Source organism: Enoplosus armatus, chromosome 17, assembly GCF_043641665.1.
Source record: "Enoplosus armatus isolate fEnoArm2 chromosome 17, fEnoArm2.hap1, whole genome shotgun sequence".
Taxonomy (NCBI): domain Eukaryota; kingdom Metazoa; phylum Chordata; class Actinopteri; order Centrarchiformes; family Enoplosidae; genus Enoplosus; species Enoplosus armatus.
In genome coordinates, this window is record NC_092196.1 from 3,815,279 (window position 1) to 3,837,993 (window position 22,715).

At 43.2% G+C, this 22,715-nt stretch overlaps 1 protein-coding gene across 1 annotated transcript; it reads left to right on the top strand.

Moving 5' to 3' along the window:
- The first annotated feature begins 1,775 nt into the window (after positions 1-1,775).
- On the top strand, positions 1,776-21,243 carry carhsp1 (calcium regulated heat stable protein 1). Its single transcript, XM_070923280.1, has 5 exons — positions 1,776-1,956; positions 16,374-16,549; positions 18,452-18,560; positions 19,557-19,679; positions 20,589-21,243. The coding sequence occupies exons 2-5, from the start codon at positions 16,459-16,461 to the stop codon at positions 20,749-20,751; spliced, it is 486 nt and encodes a 161-aa protein (XP_070779381.1). The 5' UTR covers positions 1,776-1,956; positions 16,374-16,458; the 3' UTR covers positions 20,752-21,243.
- Positions 21,244-22,715: the final 1,472 nt, after the last annotated feature.

Here is a 22,715-nt window from a genome sequence, read left to right on the forward strand (position 1 = left end):
GCCTGACCTCTGTACATCTGGAGGGCAAATGGGAGGCGGTCAAATCTCAGCCTCACCCTTTCTGAGCAAACTGTGCTCCCACAGTCTCATTCCTAAGGCAACACCAGTTTGCATGCTCTGCTCCGGCCTCTGTTCTCTGTTTTCCCCTCATGGGCCGTACACAAAAGTGTTCAGCAGTCTGTGGTGGCGATAAAAGAGACCGATTAAAACACGAATTCTAGTTATTACACATTACACAGCTGCAGCATTGTTTCATCAGCATCACATTACACGCAGTAATTCATAGAATTCATTATGTAACCAAAAAACACAGATACAGAAATTAGGCAACAGAAATCCAGTTCCTAATTTCTTTCAGCTGAAATAAAAATGCAGTTATGTCTCCCTCTGCTGAACCGTAGGAGGTGCTTCATGAGAAGCCTTGTCATTTTCCAGTTCAACCAGTTTCTTTTCCAGGTTATTTCTCGTAGCGCATTCTCTTTAAGTTTTCAGGTATCCTTACGTCCTCTGCCAGAGGACACAAATTGTCTCTAAGATAACAGGAAATAAAGACCTCTTAAAGTGACTCTGCGTACGTGTGTGTGTGTGTGTGTGTTAGAGCATGCATTACTCCTGTTGTGGGGACATATATCTGTTTACGCAGTCATATTATGGGGACTCGCCTTCTTTATGGGGACAAAACACAAGCCCCCATAACGTAAATCATAAAGTTTTAGGTCTTAAAGTAAGACTTGGTTTTGGGTAAGTTTAGGTTAAGGTTAATGTCAGGGGTAAGTAGTGGTTATGGTTAGGCTTAGAGTAAGTCTGAATGTGAGGATTGATGTGTGCAAACTAAAATGAAAACCATTATATTCGGTCATTTAATACTAGTTTTTCTATAGGCACATTAGAGAAATACAGTGATGTTTTTCAAAATTTTCCACCTGCTCCGTCATCATTGTCTCATATTAGGCCTTTTTCACAGCAGACATTTGGACTCGTCACAGAAAAAAAGCACAAACATTAACATGGCTCTGTTCTATTCAAATTCTACTCAAAGGTAAGCGACCTATTATTCCCTACTCTTGTGTTTTTCCCATTGTAGTTTATTTCATTTATTGTACATAATTTGGCTTTTATTGCTGTTGTGTGTTGTTCTGAAGGTATTTCCATAATTCTCAAAGACTTTTTTTAACCATCTGGATGGAAAAAAAATAATCCATCCGCTGCACCATAAATAAGATATTTAACCCATTTCCCAAGTTGTGGCTGTATTTCCTAATCCAGGTTGACAGCAATCACATCTCCTCGCTCGTTTTGTGTCAAACAGGAAAAATACAAACACGCTGTTTTGAAAATATCAAATAAAAAAAATGTAACAACAACATAGAAACAACTGTTAATAAAACTTTTTAATTGCAAATTGCACATCATACCAATTGACTAAAGACATGACATTACCGGGCACCGTCTTTGTTTCGATTCTGAAACAGTGGTGCAATTTGGGAAAGTGCTTGTATTGTTAAACGACCCTCTGTTTTTTTTTTTTTTTTCCAAGAACACGGGGGAACACAATCCAGCTGCCAACATTTGAATCCTCAGCAACTGGCGTCGGAAGCTTTGGAGGTTGTGGTTTTTAATTATTTACGGTACACTGCGTGTTTTCGAGGTCGCACTGTAGCGTCCGTTACGGTAAAGAGCTCACAGGTGTCGTCACTGTTGAACCAGTCACGCCCACTCAGAAACAGAGAGAGAGACACAGAGAGAGAGAGAGAGAGAGAGAGAGCTACAGACAGAGAGTATTTACGCCGCCTTGACTCTTGCATACTGAACCTGGACCCCTGTCGCGTCCTGTACGGCGGAGGAACAGACAACCAAACTCCTCTCAAAAGTTGTATTTTTTTTTTCTTTTTTCTTGGTGGACGCGTCCTCCTCGGCTCGAGAACATCCTTCAGCAGTGAAGTTGGAGGAAACAAGGTGAGTGATGCGCCCAAACACTCACAAACACACGGACAGGGTTTGTTCCGTGAACGCCGCGTTTAGCTAAGTTTGTTTTGGGTTTTTTTTTTTTTTTTATCACGAGCTAGCCGTCAAGTTGTAGTGCAAGTTGCTAGTTGTTAAAGAAAGAATTTGGTTCATGGAACGTTAATAAATGTGTTTTGTGGTCAAAGTGGAAAACGAGGTTGCTCTCGTGGCTGTCACTTGGCTTTCTCTTTCCAACTTGTTAGTGGCGTTCAACGTCCACCGATTTCCACACTCTTTCCTTTCCATTACTGATGGTGTTTTCCTGGCGCGGTCGTTTCCTTGGGAGGTGGGGGCCAACAGGCGAGTAGGAGGACACCAGCCAGCAACAGAAAGAAAGAGTGTGTGTGTATGTGTGTGTGAGAAAGAGAGAAGCTTTCATTCAGGGACTTGAAAAGGTTTTTCTCTCAGCACACACACACACACACACACACACACCTCTCATTCTGAGTTAATGAAGTGCTGGGAGATGAGCTTCTGTGGGCGCTTAAGAGCTGTGGGATGTTGCCAGTATCTATCAGCAGGCCATTATAGGATTGTGTGTTTGTGTGCATGTGTGTGTGTGTGTGTGTGTGTGTGTGTGTGTGTGCGCGCATTAATCACACAGGAGAGCAGAGGTGGAGGTAGAGGAGGGAAAGCCCTTGAAAGCTCAGGCCTGTTGTTGGTTGAAACAAAAAAAACATCAGCTGACGTGGTGGGCAAGGGGTTGTGTGTGTGTGTGTGTATGTGTATGTGTGTGTGTGTGTGTGTGTGTGTGTGTGTGTGTGGTTTAAAACAAAAAAAAACTCCCAGATTTGTAATGACGGGTAGTGGCTGTTGACACAGTTTCAGCCAGGATGTGGTTGGCTCCATAGAAGTCATCTGTACACAGATTAGCAATAGACCAATAGACCAGACTACTTCTGCTCTGCTCCACAGTGTGTCACACTGAGGCTGGACGAGGCTGTTGTCAAAAAAACACCTGCATCAGAATCAGAAATACTTTATTGATCCCAGGGGGCAAATTTTACAGTACACGTGAAAGGCTGCATGTTTTATCTTGCTCAGGGGCTGGCCAGACTTTCTGTCACTTCAAGTGAAGAGGCCTCTTACACGATCCGAGTGAAATCTAAGGTTGCACTGGTATTTCCATTTCAGGCGTCCAGTGGGTATTTTATTTCATTTGTAAACGAATAAGCCTCAAATTGTTTTTCAGTGCCGTATTCTTCTTATTCACAACACGAATAATGTGTCAAATATATATATATAATGTAACATTTCCAACTCGCCTTTAGTGGAATTTGCTCACAGGAATTATGTTTAACCGTTTAAAATAACAACTATAATCATTGAATTTGGTGGTAGTCCACCTGACATGAAGAGCAAAAGAATGTGCATCAACAGCCCACTCAGAAATCAAGTGTTTTTGTCAGCATACCAAATGTTTTGAGTGTGCTTGTTTTGTCACTATTCCTGTGTGAACACACTACAAAGCTGCTTACAATAGGTGTGTAGCATGGGGCAAAGCTCCAATGTCGGCAAAAGAGGACTAAGTGATATGATGTTGAGGATATTTCATATAGCCTGCACGACACTGCAAACATCCAGGTGAGGTCTTGGCCAAAAGGCCCACACTCTGCAAAGCGCCGTCCTTTTATTTGTCCACCCCATCATAACTGCTTGTTTACAGACCACTGTGCTGATAACTGGGCTGTTATGCCACCTTAAAGGCTAACTGTGGCGTTTATGGCCGCGCCTTTTACAGCCGTGGAGTCTGGAGATGGTGCTTGTCGTGAAGGCCTCGCATGTGGTTGTGCAATATGATCTGCTGTTATAGTCCCCTGTGAGCGCTGGCTGTAGGCAATAAAGCAATGACACTGAGTGAGGGATAGAGTGAGAGAGAAGGTGGGGGGGGGGGGGGGGGGGGGGGTGAGAGACATCAGATTTGATAACACGGAAGAAGAGGGAGGGAAGGGGAGGAGAAGAGAGGACAGTGGGTCCGTTGCCTCGTTGAAAATACACTGCATGGCCAAAAGTTTGTGGACACCTGAGCAAAAACCATGGGCATTAAGCTGCTGCTACAACAGCCTCCACTCCTTCTGGGGAAACATTACGTAATGTTTGTGAACCTGGCTGCAGGGATTTGCCCCCACTCACCCCTGGGGGCACTGTCATGTTGAAACAGGAAAGGGTCTTCCCCAAACTCTTGCCAGAAAGTTGTGAGCTCACTGCTTTCACATTCGGTTTTTGTAATTAATCAAATGAGATAAATAGTGTTAATTAGTGAGCTTTAGAGGTGCTGGTAGGTGGACTTTTGTTACCTTTTGGACGGAGCCAGGCTAGCTGTTTCCCCCTGCTTCCAAGTCTATATGCTAAGCTGCTGGCTGTAGCTTCATATTTATTATAGACTGACATAAGTAATCAGTAGACATCAGTATTTCAGCTCTAAAAGCAACAACTGGCACAAGCACATTGCTGTTCGATGGCCAGGCGTGTGTTGTTTTGGTGCAGAAGCTGAAACCACTCCGCAGTAAAACAGACAAAATGCGGATGGCAGTTTGGAGAGAAAACATGTAGGTGACGCAGGAAGATAAAACAGGTTGTTGTTGTCTGCATTCATCCACCTCTGTAAACTGTGTATATGAGTGTGCATGAACCAAATGCATGCATATGTGTGTGTGTGTGGATATACACATGTGTTTATTACCTGCAGTTTGCCTGAGGGGAAAATTCCACTCACTCCTTGAAATATGACTGTAATGGTTCCTGGAGGCCTTTCTGTGCTTATCTCCACATGACTCGAATTTATACACTCCCTGTGTGTGTGTGTGTGTGTGTGTGTGTGTGTGTGTGTGTGTGTGTAAGGGACATCATCAAAACAAAAAACAAGGTCGTACTTTGCTAAACCGGTATCGTAAAGATGTAGTCCTCAAACGTTGCATGTACATGTTGCTGCCAACATGAATACAATAAAATGATAAATGCTGACATTTATTGTAGCTCCAGTTGGTCTTTGCATATGTTTCATATAGATGATGGCATCCACAGCTTTAAGTAAGGATCTTTCTTTTGTGCTCTTGTAAAACCCCCATTAGAAAACCTGTCGGGTTCCTCTAGCAGAAATCTTGCTGTGTAATCTTGCTGGTTTTCCCTGAATCCCTCACACTAATTAAGAAAACTGTTTCTCATCTACATTACGTTCAGGAAATAAAGTGCACTGCAGAAAGCCAGCAATAGCTACAATACTCATGTGCATACAAATGAACGATTTCAGACCAGGGGGCCGTATTCTCTAAACACCCTAAGGCTACAAGTAGCTCCTAACTGGTGGGTTTAGGAGAACCTATAAGGGGCGTGTTAGTTAGCGTAACCTCTCTTTTTGGAGCAACACTCCTGTAGCTCTGAGGTTTATTGCCAGGAGTGGCGTCGTATTACACTGTGAGAAAGAGGTGTTCAGCAGCGTGTAAACATATCTACATGTAATACATGTAATAGTGTGAGTTTACAGTACATACAATACAGTACATGAGTCAGTAGAGCCGGGTGACTGTGCTGCACGCGACAGGTCAGGACACACACAGGTCAGATCAGGTTTCATGGGCCGTGTGGGGGTTCGCCATCTGCAGCACAACCTGCATGTGAGAATACCTTGATAGAGTTATACGCTCTATTTAGAGGACAACAACAGGAAGTCCTCACCCACAGGAAGCGACAAATCAAAAGTTGTGGCCGAAATCCAAACTGTCTCCCAAACAGCAGTGAATGTGGGCTCCACTCAGAGAAAGCTGCACTGACCCCTCCGAGATCTCTTCACTCTTTCGTCCTAGTGGATAGTCTAAGGCTCACTTCAGCCGAGGCCCCCCTTTCACATGAATGAGACCAGTCCGCTCATAGATGTGTCCCTCAAACTTCCTCTGTTCTCCTCTCCTCTAGCTTGGCCTCTGTCTGCCTTTTCTCTTTCAGTATCCGTCACTCTTCCCACTTAGTTGTCTTAAAGAGACAGCGCCAGATAAACCAGGATCCTGGGAACTTATGTCTGCTCCATTATTCTGCAGAAGCACACGTGCAGAAAAGTACCAACAATCTGTTATGTTTATAATTATGTAAGTAGGGGTGAAATAATAGAAGATAGATTGGCTGATTTGAAAACCAAACTTGAGCAGGAAAGGAATTCTGCTGCTGGCAGACGAGGAACATCAGAGAAACCGGATTCTACAAATAATTTAGTACCACATTGACAAATCAGACAATGAAGATGCATTGGAACGCAATTGCAAAACAAAATCGATGTCTGCTTTATTTTTGCATTCTGTCCTCCAGAACATGTCTCAAAAGTGTGTGTGTGTGTGTGTGTGTGTGTGTGTTTTCTATACCGCAGTCATCAAGCATCTACTCTTAACCAACTTCAGAGACCTCTGGTGTATTTCTTAAGTCTTTAGAAATGCGAAATAACTTCACTCTTATAGAGCGACCATGTAACTGTTGAAAGAAGACATTGCACCAGTTTGTGGAATCGTGAGGATTGCCGTTGTTAGGGCACCATGGGAAGTGGTCCTCCAGCCCTGCAGTATGAATCCCCCCCAGAATGTTTGAAACAGTCTGGGTTGTGAAACTTTCTAAGGAACACACTCAACACATTTTCGTACTCTCTGTTTGCAACAGATTTGTACTTGATTGCAGGGTTATGAGGGTAAAAATGTTAAAACCAACAGGAAATTGTAATGGGGGGGGTTGTTAACGGTGTACATTGTGTGAAGTCATCAGCACAGTGAGGATGTGACCGGTCACCCCGACCCAGGCTTGACATGAGTCCATACAGGGAAAAGGCAGGGGGGGAGGGGGGTTTGGGCCGTTGTGAAATTCAGTTTTTATCAGAAGTTCAAAAGTGGTACAAGTCTGTGGTTGAACTCCTTTGACTGAAAATGGTGCTGATCTGCCCATTCATGGTCCAAGTGAACATTAGTCTCTCCAACACTTCAATACTGAGGGGAAGAGAGGAGCCATTGTCGTTTTGAAGCTGTCAGCTGGGTGCAGCGCCTGATTGGAAGCTCTGCTGTTGATGCTGCTGTAACAAGCGCTCCATTGAATGATGGGACCGTCTCTTCTCTCGGTGTCTCATTCTTTTTCTTTGCGTTTTTGCTCTGTCACTCTCCGCTTATTGCGAGGCGGCGCTTCTTCCCACACGCCGGTGTGTTTTTAAAATCCGATGTGGTATGACGTATACGATCAAATATTTAATTCTTGGCCCGTATTCCAGCAGTATTCCATCAGCGACTAATCTGCCAATTATTTTCTCGGTTAATTGATTCATTGTTTTGTCTATGAGATGTCACAAAATAGTGAAAAATGCCCATCACAATTTTCTAGAGCCCAAAATTGTGTCTTCAAATTGAAGTTCAAAACCCAAAGACATTCAATTTGTAATGATATAAGCCAACGATAAGCAACATGCCTCGTGTTTCACATTTTTGCTTGAAAAATGACTGAAACACCTGGTTTGAAGTGGGCGGGGGTTCATTTGGAAAGATGTGATGATGAATTTTTGAGAGTTAAACTCTTAACTCTTATTTTGTCGCTCTTGGTATTATTCTTTTGAGGATAATCATGCTCTACAGTTCCCATAATGCTCTGGGGGATTTACACAGGAAGTATAATGTTGCTATGGATTCAGTGAGTTACACTGTGGGCTACAACTCAAGCCCTGTTTTTGTTTTTGTTTTTATTTTGGCCTATATTTGTGTACATTTTGGAAAATTGGCACCATTAAAAGCATGCCAAACTAGCTATTAGTAGTTCCTGTTTGCATTGTACCCGAGGATGTACAGACAACTATCACTGGATTACTTTGATACTGAAGAAAACTTAAAAACATAATGAATCTCAGGCAAGTTCTGCAGTTACAAGAAGCCCCTTTTTTCTGTGATTTATGGGCGTTTATTCGTAATGGACATCAGGGAGAATGTTATCTTCGGAAAGTGTCACTTTGAATTTAGTCATGTGTGTTCAGGTTTGACTGAGCTGTGACTCATTGGACAATTTGCGTCAAACTCTCCAGTGCCCCCCTGAAAGCCCCTATAACTTGAGCATTTCTGACTTTCTCCACTCTTAGTGATGGTATCATCATCAAGACACTGTAGTAAACAGCTGTATACGCCCATACCTTTCCGTTCTCCCCCTCATTAATCACCCTGCCATGGGGCACAGAGAAAGTGAAAGACTACACCAGTTTTCACTGGGAATATCTCATTTTTCTCCAGACAAAAACTTATGCTGTCAGAAGGATTTGAAAGATGATATAATCATATAAGAAGTATACACATGGGGGGTTTAAGAGAGCCCCAAAACAACCAAATCACACCCTCAGCAGCTAAAGCTGGTGATTGCACAGGATGAAACCTGACTGCTTCCCTTTCCCTGCTGTATCAGGAAGAGGCGGTCATCAAGTTTAGTGGTGACACCCTGAGGAGAGGGTCCAACCTGTAAGAATGAGGGGAGGACAGGACAGAGGAAAGGAGAGAGTGGGAGGAGGGAACTTGGTGGGTCGCATTGTCATCCTCGAACTACAGGAGCAAAGGATTGAGCGTCACGCCTGTGACATCTCACGTTGCTGTTGTTGACACTGACGGATCCTGTATCTTTAATACAGAAATATCATGGAGTTCACTGCCATTGTCAACAAGGACGGGCTTAATCCCACAAACTGATCAACAGCTGCTGAGTCTTAACAGCAGAGTATAGAGAGTGCCTCCAAATGTTTTAAAATACTCCACCACACAAGCTGCATAAAAGAAGGACATGCTAATTAACAGCTATTATGAATTTCACCTTTAATACAAAAAGCTCCTCACAAGTGCGCCGAAGTGCTCGTCTCAACATTCATCGGTTTGCTTTGTTTCGAGTTGGCTGAGAGGAGCTTCGTTTCCATGAGCTCCAAGGTTAATAACAAAAGATGAGGTGAAAAGAAAAATGAATAAAATAGTTTGATCAAAGGCCACGCTTTGACTCCTACAAGTATGAATAGATCGTCTGTTCAAAAGAGCTGCCTCTTTTGATTTTTATTTATGAAATGAATCAACCATAGACTTTTACAGGGCACTTAAAGCACTGTAAACTTAATCAAAAAAACAAATTGAAATTTGACTTTTTGTTTGAACGTGGAGAAAGAATGTAGTATTTGAACTGTAATGAACATGGCAAACATTACTCTTGCTTAGCACTCGCAGGTTAGCGCGCCCCTTATCTAAACAGGCCCTGAGGATCGCAGCCCAGATTAGCGCATGATGTAACCTGGTGCCCTCCGGCGACTTTATGAGCAGGTAATGGTTTTCGTTGAAGAGAAGTGAGTCGATGACGCAGCTCTTAACAACACGTCTCATTCACAGTAGGTAAGAGACACAGTAGATCCCTCCATTTGATTTTAAAAACTGGATCCCAGTTACCTGGAACGGTACGTGCAAATAAACATGACACCAGTGCTCCTCGTGTGAAGTCCAGGGAGGGAGGCCGCTGGTGTGAGTAACGGTGTGTACATTCGGCCGTCACGAATGTGTGCATGATTTGAAATACGTGAGATACTGCATTGACGCACATCAGAGGGTGAGTCATCAAATTGTAGGATCAGGACCATCTCTCTCGCTGTCACACACACGCACATCACATTTGGCCTTGCACACGCATACACAGGACCGTACACACATACACACCGACCCACTCACCCACACTGACTCCCAAACGCACAGAGAGCTCAACATAATAGGCCGTCTCTGTTTAAGGTTAATGCTTTCTGCCTTCAGTGCTCTTCACTGCATAATGAGTCTGAAGCAGCTTGCCTCATCCTTTGCGTGCACACAAGTCCTCCATAACCTTCCTGCTTAACAACGGAGACGTCACAATGACCGGGCGACCATCAACTACAAAGGTTCAAAGGCCGTTTTTCACTATTTTCTGACATTTTGTAGATCAAACGATTTGATTGTAGGCCGATCGGATAAATCGATAAATGCAGCAGAAGTCGTATATATATATTTTTTTTTTTAAAAGGACCGAAGTTGCAGTGTCAGGTGTCAAGGCTCACCTTCCCTGATTAAGAGCTAGTTTAAAGGGGCACTCCAGCGATTTAGCGTTGTACTTTCCCTACGTTTGGGGCATCACACCAAACAGATTTAAAAAAGAATGGTCAAAATCAAAGCAGCGGAGGCCGAGATATCTCGACTGTAAGTCCCAAGTATGAGGACAAAAGGCTGGATATATTATTTCCCACAATGCAACGTTGTGGTATCTACTGTTAGACTTTCCCAGCCTGGTAAATGCCCACATCTTTGAAACCCCACACCCCCAGTTTGTAACACAGGCTGGCTCTAGTCATTTTGTAGTCTTCATGCCCAAACGAATGGGCTTTTGTTCGACTTTAGAAAGTTCCCCCAGAGCCACCGAAGACATTAGACAACTTGTCTTCACAGGCTGACCTAACGAACCATACCAGTTTGTTGTTGTTGTTGTTGTTGTTTTTGACATATTTTGGATATTTTAGCAGCTACATTCTACAACAACATTATATTCCTGCCAGTGTGACGGAGGCTTTGAAACAATATTCACAACTCCATGTGGAGAAATATAATTGAACAATTAACTGCATAAATAAGGTGTGAAAAATCCTAATGTTTTTGACAATTTCACAGATTTTGGTATCTGGTCAAAAGCTAAACCAGCTGCTGGCAGAGTGGCATCTAATTTGGCATCCAACTCTCTCTCCAGGTAAAAGAACTGAACGTGGAGAAACACAGAAGGGACTGTGTTGTCTTCTGTTCGCTGGAGAAGGTTGTCGCCCACGGTGAAAAATGTTCCACTCCAGTACAAGGCTTGCCTAACACGTAGTTACAGGAGACCTTCGCCTCACTCGCCCTTAAATCTATGTTCACATTCAGGCCTCTATCTTCACGTTGCCTTTGTGTCACCTCGTTCTCGTTGGCGTTTCTGGGGGGGGGGGGGGGGGGTGAACAAGTAACTGAGTGAACGTCAGAGAGAGACAGAGGATAGAGAATAAAAAAAACGTCTGGAGGAAAAGAGAGAGCGAGAGATTGGGATGATAGTGTTAAAACTTTCAGCTCCTCACACGGTCATCCTGTTCTGCTCCCTCTGGCTATTTTTCTCACTGTGATCTGTCCTTTCCTGTGTTTTGTCTCCTGTTTTAAAATCCAGACAGTGTTTCCAGTCTGCATTGGTGTGACGTGATGTGTGTGTGCATGCATGCATGCATGCATGCAGCATAATGCTCTCAGAAGATTTGGGTAGCCTCTTGTGCATTTACTGGCATTCAGCCTTCAATAAACCTTTTCAGTTTTGGATGACAGCTGTGACATGGTGTTTCACTTCTTCTTTCATTTTGTTTTCTTCCATCCTGATTGCGGTTATATAATCTGTCAATCTCTACGTCTTTCTGTTCACTTCTTTTTCTCCCTCAATCTGTGACTCTTGTCTTTGTTTTTCTGTCCCTCGTCCAGCAGTAAGCCCTCAGCAGGATGGGAGGTGACGGGACTTCCTGCCACAGAGACACCCTTATTCAAAAGCAAAGCAGCAAAGAGCTCTAATGTAAAACCACAGCCGGCGGAATATACGATTATTACATTTTAGCCGCAAGTTAGATGAGAAGATTGATACCAGTCTTGTGTCTGTACGGTAAATGTATTGCTAGAGTCACTTAACTTAGCTTAGCTTAGCATAAAGACTGAAGACAGGGGGAAACGGCTAGCCTGGCTCTGTCAAAAGGAACCAAGAAATAGTCTGGCACATGACTCCCTAGAAAACTGCAACTTGACGGTTTTATGGTACTGGTACGAGGGAAGAACCAGCTATTTCCAGTCTTTATGCTAAGCTAAGCTAAAGAACGCAAATACATAAACAAGTATTTCCCAAAACTGTTCCTTTTTTAAACAAACTAAACCAGGCAGCATTAGCATTTTGTCTGTGTCACTGCACCAGTTCTTCGACGCCCTGATGGATTTAAAAACTGCTGTAACTTCTACATTCAACACAAATCCTGTGCAGGAAGTGAAGATTTTACAAACTGGCAGCAGGTCGATTGCCATTACCGTCACATTACTGTTTCATAAATCCATAATACAAAGCACCGACACAAACAATTACTTCTATAGAAATGTCAAGGACTATCCCAGTGCAAATGAGATTCTTTTCTCTGTGAATGCAGCTTTAGATGAATGGATCCGTTCTCGTAGAGAGTGCCAGACTGAAACTCTAAACCAGCCAATGGATTCATGAAGTGTATTATCCTGCCTGTGCAGAGACTGTGGTCATACAGTATAATGGCCTCATCACATGGGCAGTGTTTGTCTCAGCAGAGCCGCGTGTGAGCTAATGTACATATGCACATGTGCATGATAAAGTGTGTGTGTGTGTGTGTGTGTGTGTGTGTGTGTGTGTGTGTGTGTGTGTGTGTGCCCCACTGGGCTGGTATTTGCTGTATCAGCAGGGTCTCTGGGTGGCGTGGTGGTCGGAGAGCACTATCATGGAAAATTCCATAGGACACAGGTTTAGTCTAGTGTGTGTGTGTGTGTGTGTGTGTGTGTGTGTGAGCGAGAGGTTCAGTCAGAGTCGATGGCTTTGTTTCATATAGAAGGAATTAAAAAGAAAAGAAGCCATTTATTTTCCAAAGCTCCAGATCCACTGTTATAGTAGTGATCATTACTGATAGTGATGATGACAGGACAGGGGGTCAGACAGCTGATTTCATACCAAAATAACTTTTCAGATAATGTGATAATGTTTAATCTGATGACTTTATTCTCTCTATTTGCGTAACGCTTTACATCCCACAATTATGTAATGTGGTGTTGGGGTAAAGCTGTGAACTTCTGTGGAAATTCTGCAATATTCTGCAACATCAGACCTGTTCTGCCTTTTTAAAACCAGCCGAGGGAAATTCTCTTGTTTTTGTTATGGTGTTGCTCCAATTATATTGCAAAATGAATGATTAATACACTTTTTATATATGAACGTTTGTGCTAGTTTTTCGGTCGGTCCACCACTTTGGTCCAGATTGAAACATCTCAACAATTTTTGGGTGGATTGCCGTGGAAGTTTGTACAGATATTTATGGTGAATGAATGGATTAGGATGAATCCTAATGATTTCATTCCAGTGAAAATATGAGTGAAATATCTCGACAATATGATGTTGGATGGATTGTCATAAAATTTGCTAATGATATTCAAGGTCTCAAGAGTATGAATTCCAAAGACTTTGGTGATCCATATTTGGCGACACACCCGTCGGCCTCAGCTGGCTAATTAGCAATTGTTAGCATGCTAACATGCTAAACTAACATGGGAAACCTGGTGAATATTACCTGCTAAATATCAGTATGTTAGCGTTGTCTCTGTGAGCATGTTAGCATTTAGCGCCTAACTACAGCCTCACAGAGCTGAAGTTGCTGTAGACTCCTAGTTGTTTCATAAAAAATCATGCAGTTTTTAAATGATAATTTCATTTATTAAGGGAAACTGTGATTAACCACATTTTTTGCAAAGCTGAGTTCAATTTCACTAGCCACACCCAGGCCTGATTATTGCCAGACCTGTTGAATCAAGAAATCGCTTAAATAGAACCTGTCTGACAAAATGAAGCAGGCTGAAAGACCTCAAAAAGCAAAACATCATGCCGAGGTCTAAAGAAGTTCAAGGGGGGCAGAACGTAACTTTCCCTCTTATATGATCCCCAAGAGGAAAATCAGTCCGCAGCTCTTACGTCAGCAGAGCAATTGTGGTTTGAAGTCCTTCTCCGAGTTTCCCATACTGATTAGTGTGTGTGTGTGTGTGTGTTGGGGGGTGGGGGTCCTTTTATGTAAAGACACATTTTAGGTGGCAACTTGTACAAACACACACAGGCGTGTTATCATGTCTGACCTCCTTTCGCAGTCCCTCTGTTCTTATCTTCGACTCCTCACACATATTGCTCTTTTATCTCCCTGTAATGACTCGGCTCGTCTTCTTTCGCCATACATGTTTACACACAGCTTTTTACCCCAATCTGCTGTCTTTCATCACTGCCGCTTTTCTACATTTTTACTGTGGTTTTTTTTTTTTTTTCTTTTCTTCCATTTGAAGTGGGTTTTTTTTACGCTCTGGGATAAACTGCTACCCGAAAAGTTACAGTGCGTTTGGGAAAGTCGTCAGCAGGAATGTAAAGTTCAGCGTGTGGATTTTGTAGTTTGTAGTGGCCCTTTTTAAAGCAGCATGCAGGAAAGAGCTAAATCTGTACTCACCTTATCGTGTTTTCCGAGGCTCCCTCGGGCTTTATCTCTTGCTTATCTTTTCTGTTTCATTCTCCTCCTCCCTCGGAGCTCCTTTTTTTAAAGACCCTCGCTCCTTTCCTGTCGCTGTTCTCCACCAACTATTTGATAATGTTTCCTGTTTTATTTAGATCTCTTCAGTAATTTCAGAAAACAATGTGTTTGAGTTGATTCACATCCCTATTAGCTGGGGGGGGGGTCACAGTGTAAATAAACGATGGAAAAGTATATGTGTGTGTGTGTGGACTGTCAGCCATAACCCTTGCCTTCCTCCAGCAGGAAGCGTGCTGTGCAGAGAGGCTGTGATTACATTAACCACACGTCTATTGAGTTAAGACGTATGAGACGCTCTGCTCGCTCTGCTCTGCGCCTCGAAACTGTAAAATGTACTCAGGCTCCTGTCGCCGATGTGTGTAGCTGTATGAACGTTACGAATGCTGAGCAAACCTTCCTGGATAAATATACACGTAACTCTCACCTAGGAGATAAGACACCCGCTCAGGATTAGCACTCATCAATGAATCATTCAAAGTCATTCACCATTGCTGCTATTCTATTATTATTCCTTGTCCAGTAGAAGAGATAATTAGCTACTTAGATAATCCGTCACAACAAACACAAAGCCTCCATCTGCCTTTGTTCCATTTTATCAATACTGAAATGTGCCTGACTGGATGTTTTCTTATCAGTGCTGTTTTCTGTCCATCGCCTGACAGCCGCAGGAAGTAACAGAAAGTCTCTTGAAGACAGTGATCCTTGTAAAGCAGCTTTCCTTGTAAACTTTATTGTTACTTCACTTGGATTTCATAGTCAGACAGAGCTTCATTTCAAGCTTGACACACACAAAAAAAAAAAAATGAGCGTTAAAGAAGCGTGTTGTACTCAGCTTGCAGTCCTGCAGCGCCTCCGTGAGGCTGTACTTAAGCTAAACGCCAAGGTCCACATGCCGCAAGGCTAACACGCTCACAGTGACAATGCTAACATTTCAATGTTATGCAGATAGGATATTTACCATGTTCACCATCTTAGTTTAGCATGTTAGCATGCAAACATTTGCTAAACAGCACTAAACAAAGTACAGCTGAGGCTGATGGGAGTGTCAGTTTTGCAGATATTTGGTCATAAACCAAAGTATTGAACATAATGACAATATACATCGACTGCTGTGGGTATAAAGGTATTCTGTAAACTTCAGGTTTCGCAGTTGCATTTATAGTCACAGTTTAGATGTGATGGTAAAGGTTCTGAGAATCTGGAAATGTTTTGTTTTAGGTACCTTGAAAGTGCCTGAAGAGTGCTTGATTTTTACTGTTAAAAAACTGTACAAACCCCGTTTAAATGTCTGCTGTTAGAATATTCATCAGCTACAGTGAGTCAAGGACGCGCAGCTTTTTTCCATCTTTTTTGGTCTTGAACTCACAACCCGGTATCTGTAATAGTCTTAAATCCTGTCTTTGGAAACCTGGAAAATGGAAAATCTGCTCCCCCCTCTTCTGTCAACAACTATAGAAGTCCAGGATCTCACTGACCTGCCCCGGTTGCCTCAGTCATTGTTTCCTTTTATTATATTTGTCTAACAGCCCTCTCTCCCTCGCATGTGTTTTTTTCTTCTCTCTAGCTCTCTTTGAACAATATGCCAGTAACGGAAAGTTGAAATCAATGGAGGTTTTCTTTTCCCTAATTGGTTGACAGAGCTTGTGATGTAATGCCTGGTGATGTAAGTCCTGCGCCGAGGTGAATGAGGGGACTGTTCTTCTTCTCTGTCAGGTGGCATCTGCGTCGGCCTGTCCTCAAATTGGCGTTGCCATGGTAACAAGGGTTCTGAGAATGCCACAAGCAGGTCACAGATTCAGTGTTTTTTTTTTTTTTGGGAGAGGGGGGGTTTGTGTTTCAGGGGCTTTTTAAAGGAACTGAAAAAACATGTTTGAAATGATACTTTGACAGACTGATGCTCTTACATTTGTGTGTGTGTGTGTGTGTGTGTGTGTGCGCGCCGGTGCATTTAGCAGGGAATGTTGGCGAGACGTTTGCGCGTCACTACGATCAGTTCAAAGACTCTAAATGTCTCCTCCTGTCCTCCTCTCCCCAGGTGTTTCACATCCTCTGCTGTGCTCCCTCTTGAGTGACCTCCCCCCCCTCCTTCCTCCCCACCCTTTGACTCCACCTCTTTGGAGATGTCCGCCCAGGCCACGCCCATCCAGGGGCCACGACCAGTGACCCCTCCGCTGACCTCTGCAGGATCCCCACGTTCTCCACTGTCACCAGGTAACGGCATTATTTTTTTTTACTGAGACTAGTGAGAAAAAGTACAGTGCTGTATCGTCTTAAAGGGGCACTCCACTGATGTTACACATGAAAATCAGTTCACTACCGAGCCTGTGAAAACTGTCATCTGTGGATCTGAAGTCCAAAGTCTTAGAAAATAAGATTGAGCTTGAAACTGACCTTGTAATGGGGATCTAATGAAAGATGTCAGCTTGCATTGCTCAGTCAGGATACCTCGGCCTCTGCTGTTTCGATTTTGACAATTCTGCGGCCGTCCTCATGATTTCAGTCCGGGCTGATTTGGCGATAGCAGTCATTGCCGTGGTAACAGCAAGTGTGGTGTAATACTGCAGCGAACACTTGGGCAGCTTCTTTATCAGAGACGCAACAGAACAACAACTGGTGTATCTGTTTATAGTCTTATTAAGACTTCTGTCCTGTAGCGAGTATCAATCTGATTTCATGCACACATACAACGGCAGGGCACAGTAAAAAGAGTTGGAGGTGTGCAGCCTGTCGCCTGCAACTCTTCATCTCACGGCTCAATGTGGCTTCTCCTTCTTGCTCCCCTGCAATATTTAAAACTGATCTGTTGTTTTAGAATGCCCAAAATGACCCATGAATGATAAAAAGAATTATCAAAGCCACTCCATATTTGTTACCATTAGCAGTAACGTAGCACCGCTAGCGTAGCGGTAAACCGTGAGGCTGATATCAGTGAGATGAAATCGCAAACAATAACACTGGATTACGTGCATGCATCATTTCCTGTGAATCCCTTGTGTGTGAAGGCAATCTGAGTCAAGCACGGGAATGGCGGACTCCGCCTCTAACTTTGAAAAACTACTAAATAGAGAGGTAGTTACAGAATTTAAATACACTGAATGTCTATTGCTGACGAAATGCAGACCATAAATTATATCGAAAATGGGGTCTGATTTCACTTTAAAGGGAAAATGAACCCAGATGGAAGTCACATTATTACCTCAGGGGTCTTCACGTTACTTGATGGACCAAAGAGAATCTACCCATTTTGTAGTCAGCTTTTAGAAATAGTCCATGACATTGTCTCATATTCAACGTGTTGTTTTGCTGCAATAATTCAACTTTCATGAAGACTCTCACATTTGTCCTCAACACCCACTTTTGGGGAAGTAAAGACAAGCGTCTTCAGCCACCAGTTTCACCTCGGCATGCAGGTCCCAGGTCTTCACACAACGTAAATGATGACAGAGTATCTTACCTTATCATCCAGCCTCCTGTTTCAACTTGTCCCTTGTTTACCTTCTTCTCTACTGTGCCCGCACATGTCATGTAGAAGGGGCAATTAGCTGGGGCAAAACATAGGGAAGTATAATTGTGTCGATTGTATTTAAAATGTAACGTGTTACTGGGAAAAGTGACTAGTCTACACAAGGATAAAAGCACGTGCCCACCACAGCAGAGACCCCGATGTGATCCTGTCGGGGCACTTCATTGACCATATTTGCATTTGTGGAAAAGTGGTGAGGGATCACGTCCTTGTCGCTGCACCTGAACCTCCCACTTGGTTGGTTGGGGAACATCTGTCAAGGCCAATAGGATTTGAGGGAGGGGGGCACCTTGCAGTTTGGTGTAAAGAAGCAGCCGGGTGTATCAGAGGCGGTCTATACCGTCCCCAGGGAAACGGCGGGGAATAGCAGCAACAAAGAGCGTATTATGTAATAATATACCGTCTCATTTCATTCATTAAAGATGTATCGCTACATACAAAGACAATCGTGCTGTGCTGCACATGATTATGTCACTCTACTGGTGATTTTGTCTCACATTGTGTCCTGGAAGTGTTGAACGCAGAGAAGCACCGTACTGCTGTGTGTTATTTGTCATGATGTAACACACTGTTTTTTATTGTCCCATCAGAGTCCCTGCATCCTCCAGCCTGCAGACACAGAGACCGCTCGCCTTCCCCCATGAGAGGCTACCTCGTCCCCAGCCCTCTGCCCACGCGCCGAAACAGGACCTGCTCAGCGTGAGGATGCGCGCACGCACACACACACACACACACACACACACACACACACTGTAGAACCACACAGGATGAAGCGGCCTTATGAGCCAGCGGAGCGAGTGTAATGTCAGCTGCTATGTGTCCAGTAATAGTAAGTGTGGCTTGTTGAATTCCATCTGGAGGACTGCTCACGCAATGAAATGCCACCACAGAATGCGTGGGAAACTTTCTTTGGGAGCAGTATTGCTCTATACACGTATGTATGATGTACGATGTATCATCCACCATGCTGAACATTGACTACATTTTATTGATTAGTGTCCCTGTGCTTGTGGCAAACTGCAAGTTCTCCACCATTTTTTATAAGAGTCGTCATGGCAATGCTAGCATGCTCCTTTTAAGGTATAATCCTTACAGTTTTCATTGTACCAAATCCCATTTTTACACTCTTTATGGCCAGCGTCTTTTCAGCAATAGCCATTTAACGAATGTGCACTCTGTAATTGCCTCTTTATTTACTCTGCTTAGGGTTAGTTGTTTACTGACGGAGTCTGCCTTTCCCGCAAAGGACTCAAATTGTGCACAAGGGATTCATAGAAGCCATTAGACACTACCTGCCCAGCACCAAACAGCAGACAGAGAAAGTTAGCGGCTAGCTGGGGAACACAGTGGAGCCAGCAGCCAGAAACACAACTCCAAATGCTATGCTACTGTTGCTCTGTATCTGCTTGATGTGTAAATAGGCTGTTAGCTAACATGTTAGCCCCTTTTATAAGGTGATAATATGTCAAAGTTATGTCTTGTGTACTGTCATGTGACTGCAAGTGTTTGACGGGATCATAATGTAACAGGAAAAGAAAGAAATGTTCATCTGCTAGCCAATCAAAACGCCCTATTTTCAGGCGGATCAGAGTATTTTGTTGATACACTCTTCATGGGACGCTCTTCATCACTCCCCCCCCCCCCCCCCCCCCACTTCTTCCATCCCTCCGTCTATATATCTGTCTCTCTGCGCAGGACGGCTCGTGCATCAGAGGGTCCGGTGTTTACTGGTGTGTGTAAATGTTTTTCCCGCTCCAAAGGCCATGGCTTCATCACGCCATCCGACGGGGGCAAAGACATCTTTGTCCACATCTCAGAGTAAGTGTGTGTGTGTGTGTGTATGTACGTGCACACACAGTGGTTCAGTGAAGCTGCTCTGCAAGTGAAACTTGAGGATGACTGTGTTTAACTCATTGTCTCTGATGAGGTGTGTCAGAGGGCTGCTTTGGTTTTAATCGCCGACATCAAAACGAAGTCAGGTTCTGTGTGGGAGTAGAGGGAAACACACACACACACACACACACACACACTGCTGCAGGAGTGTGTAGGAGGACAACAGAATATCTGATGACCTTCAGCACGGTGCCTTTGTTATCACCCACAGGCTTAAAACACATAGACGTCAGCAGTGTGTACACACACACACTCTTAAACACACAAAACACAGCAGCACAATGCATACTGTAAAAAATGAAAATAAATAAAGCCTCTTCCTTCAACAGTCTGGTTGCGTCCTTGTTCCTCTCTAACTGGCCCAAAGGAAGCTCTGCTGTGTGTGTGTGTGTGTGTGTGTGTGTGTGTGTTACACTATGTCCACACTAAAATGTGAAGAATGCCTGAGAGTTAGGGTGTAGAAGAGTCTAGAAAAATACCTTCAGAGCAGCAGCAGCATTATTAAATGAGAACATCGATACATGAGGCACATGAGAGGCACAAACTGGGGCTCACGGCAGCCATGTGAGTCAAATGGACGATTCATTTGCAAAGGGACCACTTCAATATAGTCGATGACACTATGTGAAAATGTTAGCAGTTGAACCACAAACCCGTGTTTGACGTACAGATTTTGCCTTGCAGGGCTGCTTTGACTTGCATTGCTGCGATTGGCTGGAAAATGGAACCATTTCCTTTTTTCAGCCGCGAGTGTCAGCATGTAGAGTGCAACAGAAGAATAGCTTCCACTGTTTTTTAATCTGCAACTTTTGAATCTTTCTTTTCTTTCTTCAGCATTGAGGGCGAGTACGTGCCGGTGGAGGGCGACGAGGTGAGCTACAAAGTCTGCTCCATCCCTCCCAAATACGAGAAGGTCCAGGCGGTGGAGGTGACCATAACCCATCTCAACCCGGGGACCAAACACGAGACCTGGGCAGGACACGTCATCAGCAGCTGAGCACTGACCCTCGTGGCGGTGGGGGGTGGGTGGGCTGGGTCAACGAGGCCAAGGCGGGCGGGAAGGGAGATATGGAAGAAACTGGGAGGGTTAAGAGGGGCGTATTGGATGATCGGAGGGGGAGAATTCCTGGGTTTGGCTGGTGTATATGATGATTACAGTGGAAGAGATGTTTATCATAGAAACATCAGGTGGAGGCTTAGATTTTTAGAAATTTGAGGGTGCATTGTTTGAAATTGTACTTCATTTGATGACGACATTCATTTCAGCTGCAATTATTACTAAGGTGGAGAGAGCTGAAGAACAGCTGGACGAGCACTCCCTTGTTACATGGTCCAGCACCATGGGGTTATTTTCCAAGTATACTATGTGTGCCTACTTCTACCCAGAGAACTGACAGCTCTGTTTGTGCCTACTTATATCAATCTATCACTTGTATTTGATCATGTGTTGGGTGGCTATATGAGTGAATTAAAGCATTTTCAACCAGTACATAGTAGTGGATTCAGTTTTTCATTTTATTTATTTTTTTATTTTGCATAATCATCTTTGGCAGTGAAGATGTTCAGTCAGAGATTGCGGTGTGTTATGCTAGTGGCGGCTAATGTAGCCTCAAGCTCAGATGAGGAGCGGGCTACAGAGGTCTGGCAAACTCTTTCTAACACTACACCCCCAGATCTCTGACACTCACTCAAGTGATGTCACTTGGGGCAGTTTTTCAGACTTCACACAGCTCCCTCTGGGGATGCAAATGACTTTTTTTTTTCCACACATGCAGTAGGCCTAGTTCTCCCCAACAAATGGGGACAGACGTTAAATATGTAAAATCAGTGGAAGTGGAAACATGATTCACTGTCAACATTTTGAAAAAGTGAGTAATGATATGAGTAATAATGAGCTCATGCATGGCACCTTGTTACAGACTCCTATGAACAGGTTTGCCTCCCTGACATTTGGTATCACATGTTTGATGCTGTGGACTTCTGTCATCACTACCACTGATAAACCTCAATCTGCTGCCCTCCTCTGTCCATGTGTGTCTACTACAGCTGGACACACAGTTCAGAGGCCATACTGTATTATTATAACTGTTCACAGCAGTCATTTCCTATGGAGGATCATTTTACTCAATTTATTCTAAAATTACAATACAAATGGCAAATAAACTAGTATTATATTTTAGTACTTGGGATAATCAGCCCAAAGCTTGATGATTCCTGGCTTTATTGAGAAAAGCCCACATGTACACGCAAGCTAGAAAGGAATGCAATCAAACAATTTGTTGCTCAATAAAATTCATCAGGTACAATGAATAGATCTACAGGGAGGCTGTTTGATTGATAAGCAACACTGCACTGTTGTTATTTATCTTATCTTATTTTTTATTTTTATTTTTATTCTTATTCCTATTTTAGCTTTTATATTCTACTTATTTGTTATCAAAACAATAGCACCTTCAGACCACAGCAAATTCCTTGTAATGTATGTTACTTGGCAATAAACAGTTTCTGATTCTGATTCTGATCACGTGGTGCATGAGCTTTTATTGTTTGATAGATAATACTAACATGACTATTAATGCCATTATTGATACGTCTAAATAATAATAATAATAATAATCAAATATAATATATGTGTTCCCATTGAGAAATGGGAATACAATGGGAGTTGTATTCTGTAACTGCATTGGAGAACAATTATTATGTTGATTGTGTTATTTTCTGATTTCTTCAGTTTATTTTGAAATTACCTCACCGGAAGTGTACATGCTATAACTTTGGACACTAACAACATCTGTAGTTGGCTGTAGGTGGCCTTGTGTACCATATAGACCTCTTTATGGATATAACTATAAGCAGTAGTCATGTGACAGTCGATGTAAATGTCATATTAATTGTAATTTCACTGATATTAGCAGCACTGTGTGCTGTAGTTCTTCACTGTGGCCACTAGGGGGTAGTAAA

What these genes read in the sequence shown, in the direction of transcription:
- carhsp1 (XM_070923280.1), top strand. Translation starts at nt 16,459, where the DNA reads ATGTCCGCCCAGGCCACGCCCATCCAGGGGCCACGACCAGTGACCCCT. An exon ending in ACGTTCTCCACTGTCACCAG is followed by an intron (nt 16,550 to 18,451) that starts GTAACGGCATTA and finishes TTGTCCCATCAG; the next exon opens with AGTCCCTGCATCCTCCAGCC. An exon ending in CGAAACAGGACCTGCTCAGC is followed by an intron (nt 18,561 to 19,556) that starts GTGAGGATGCGC and finishes CTCTCTGCGCAG; the next exon opens with GACGGCTCGTGCATCAGAGG.